Source organism: Triticum urartu, unplaced genomic scaffold (genome assembly GCF_003073215.2).
Source record: "Triticum urartu cultivar G1812 unplaced genomic scaffold, Tu2.1 TuUngrouped_contig_6203, whole genome shotgun sequence".
NCBI lineage: Eukaryota > Viridiplantae > Streptophyta > Magnoliopsida > Poales > Poaceae > Triticum > Triticum urartu.
In genome coordinates this window covers 3559-6571 of record NW_024116944.1, presented here as the reverse complement: position 1 = coordinate 6571, position 3013 = coordinate 3559, and the positions used below count along the sequence as shown (strand labels likewise).

Below are 3013 nucleotides of genomic sequence, written 5' to 3'. Positions count from 1 at the left end.
GATACCCGTAGTGTACCTTTATAGCCACCCAGTTACGTTGTGACGTTTGGCACACCCAAAGCATTCCTACGGTATCCGGGAGTTGCACAATCTCATGGTCTAAGGAAATGATACTTGACATTAGAAAAGCTTTAGCATACGAACTACACGATCTAGTGCTATGCTTAGGATTGGGTCATGTCCATCACATCATTCTCCTAATGATGTGATCCCGTTATCAACGACATCCAGTGTCCATGGTCCGGAAACCGTAACCATCTATTGATCACCGAGCTAGTCAACTAGAGGCTTACTAGGGACATGGTGTTGTCTATGTATCCACACATGTATCTGAGTTTCCTGTCAATACAATTATAGCATGGATAATAAACGATTATCATGAACAAGGAAATATAATAATAACTAATTTATTATTGCCTCTAGGGCATATTTCCAACACCTTTTTCCCACACCAAACCGATGACATCAACATGATTTTTTGGTTTTTGGACTTGAAAATGTTTTATCTCTTAAATAAAAAATCCAATTAAAAATCTGTTTTCATCATTAAATCCGTCTTGAAGAGATCTTCAAAACTATAACACATATTGATATGTTTTGACGAATATTTTTTTGTGCCAAAAGTTGCCATGATGTTACACCAAAGTTGTCATAGTGTTTACACTAAAGTTGCCATGATATATTTTATCTATTTTTTCTTTTAGATTTAAAGCTACCATTGTATTTCAACAACTTTTCACGGAAAATTTTATTAGTTGGCCATGGCAATTTTTAGTAATTAACCATCGCAAATTTAATTCATGGATCATGGCAATTTTTAGTAATTCATCATGGCAATTTTAGTATTTTGACCATGACAATTCTAGTATTTTTACCATGGAAGTTATTTTTTGTATGAACCATGGAAAATTTTAGTGCACGTATCATGGCAAATTTAAGTAATTCACCATGGCAATTTTAGGTCCAGGTTCGTGGCAAATTTGTGTCATTGGCTAGGCATCTTTAAAGTAATTGAAAAACGAATTTCTTTTTAATAATGAACTATGTCAAAATTATTTCATGGATCATGGCAAATTTTAGTAATTCTCCATGGCAACTTTAGTTTCTTAATTCCCTTTTTTTATAACATGTCAAAATTTACTTTAAACGTAGAAGAAAAAGTAGTTTAAACATATCATGGCAATTTGAATGTAAACACCATGGCAATTTATGTGCAATAGACATGGCAACTTTTAACCACAAAAAAATCGTCGAAACATATCGATATGTGATCTAGTTTCGAATTCCTCGTTGTAACAGATTTAATGATGAAAACGGATTTTTAATCGGGTTTTCCATTTAAAGATAAAATATTAAAGTTTAGAAAACCCAAAAGATTTCCATGTTTGCATGCATCGTATGTGCAAGAAACAAAATGACTGACGTGTCACAATGTGTAGATAGAAGAGTGTGTGGACGAAATTGCTTCATGCCACACATGTGACACTTAAAAGGGTCTAATTACAAAACTGTGCTTTTTATTAAAAGGAAATGTCGCTTTTACTACACAACGGCACACACGCTGGGAATTGACACGTTAAATATAGACCGAGCACACGGCGACAATCCTAATGGCACCTGAACATGACATGTAGAGTACGTGCATATACACCACTTGACATGAGTGGTAAGCTATATCAAAAACAAAACAACAAAGAACAATGAGTACGTGCACATGCATATGCTTTGCATGCATGCAGCATGGAACGTACGCATGCACGAAGACGTACTGACCATCCGTCACGGTCAATCAGTCGCAACGGAAGCCCTTGGGCACCTTGCAGTCGCAGTAGTTGAGCAGGAGCGTGAGGTCGACGTCGACGTCGACGTCGAGGTTGATGCCCAGGACGTTGGCGTTGATGGCGAGGCAGACGCAGGCGGCGGCGTCCAGGTCCACCAGGCCGGAGATGATGGAGCAGCACGGCTGCTTGGGCGGCGACTGCCCCAGCACCACGTGGATCAGCCCGTCCAGCACGTCCGCGCACACCGCCAGCTTCACCGCGTTCACGGGGCAATTGCCCGCCGGCGAGGGGCACGGGTGGCCGTTGCACGCCTCCGCCGGCCGCACGCCCGCGCACAGGAGCACGGCCACGACCGCCACCATTGCCACGGCCATGCCGCTCGGCCTGGATGCAGCCATTGCTCGCTCTAGTTCGTGATTGTGTGATGTAGCTGTGCTAGCTCAGGTTTGCTTTAGCTTTGTGACTGTGTGAGTATATTGCAGCGATCTGGAGAGTATTTATAGGGGATCAACCTGTGTGGCCGGGGCAGTATGGTCATCGATTAGCCTTTTCTGGGACAATCGATCAATGATTTGCTTGCTGAAGTTGACATGTTGTACCAGATCGAGCCAGAAACACAAAGGTTATATTGTTGTATTAACGGGAAAGGTGTCGATTTGCGCAAATTGCGTGTATATTCTTGTAATCGGCCGGCCATCCGAGGAGCTCCAGCTGACTAGTTGCAGCAAAACAACTTCCCTTAGCAAACATACAAACACCCGTGAACCATCAGCCGGCCCATGTCAATATCAGATGACAAATACTAACGCGAGCAGACCTACAAAATTATTTTCTTGGACCAATTCGAATGGAACAAAATTTAATTAACACTTAGTTTTAACAAGATTAAAATACACTTACAAAAAAATTAATCGGGCAAATCCCGTTTCCATTAATATCATAACGGAAATACAAAAGGCGAGCAGTCAAATTTAGTGTCGTGGAAAACACTTTAGCTACGTATAAGTCGCCTGAAAAACGAATTTGAGTTAGTCGATTTTTAAACCATTGATTTCTGCTTTAAGATTCATGCTTTTTGTTTCTCTTCTTGCTGTGTCTACTGTAATGTTTTGGGCTGAAATTTTTGACTGGCCCCTGTTTTGGGCTCCTGTTGTCTGTTTATAGGCCCACATGCTTCTTCTTTTTCTTTTTATGCCTTTTTTGCTTTTTTTTCTTAATCGTTTTTTCTGGGT

General features: G+C 40.8%; 1 protein-coding gene across 1 annotated transcript; it reads right to left on the bottom strand.

The window, feature by feature from the left end:
- Positions 1 to 1500: 1500 nt before the first annotated feature.
- On the bottom strand, positions 1501 to 2235 carry LOC125530288 (lipid transfer protein EARLI 1-like). Its single transcript, XM_048694684.1, has one exon. It carries the CDS (start codon positions 2177 to 2179, stop codon positions 1790 to 1792), a length of 390 nt encoding a protein of 129 aa, XP_048550641.1. The 5' UTR covers positions 2180 to 2235; the 3' UTR covers positions 1501 to 1789.
- Positions 2236 to 3013: the final 778 nt, after the last annotated feature.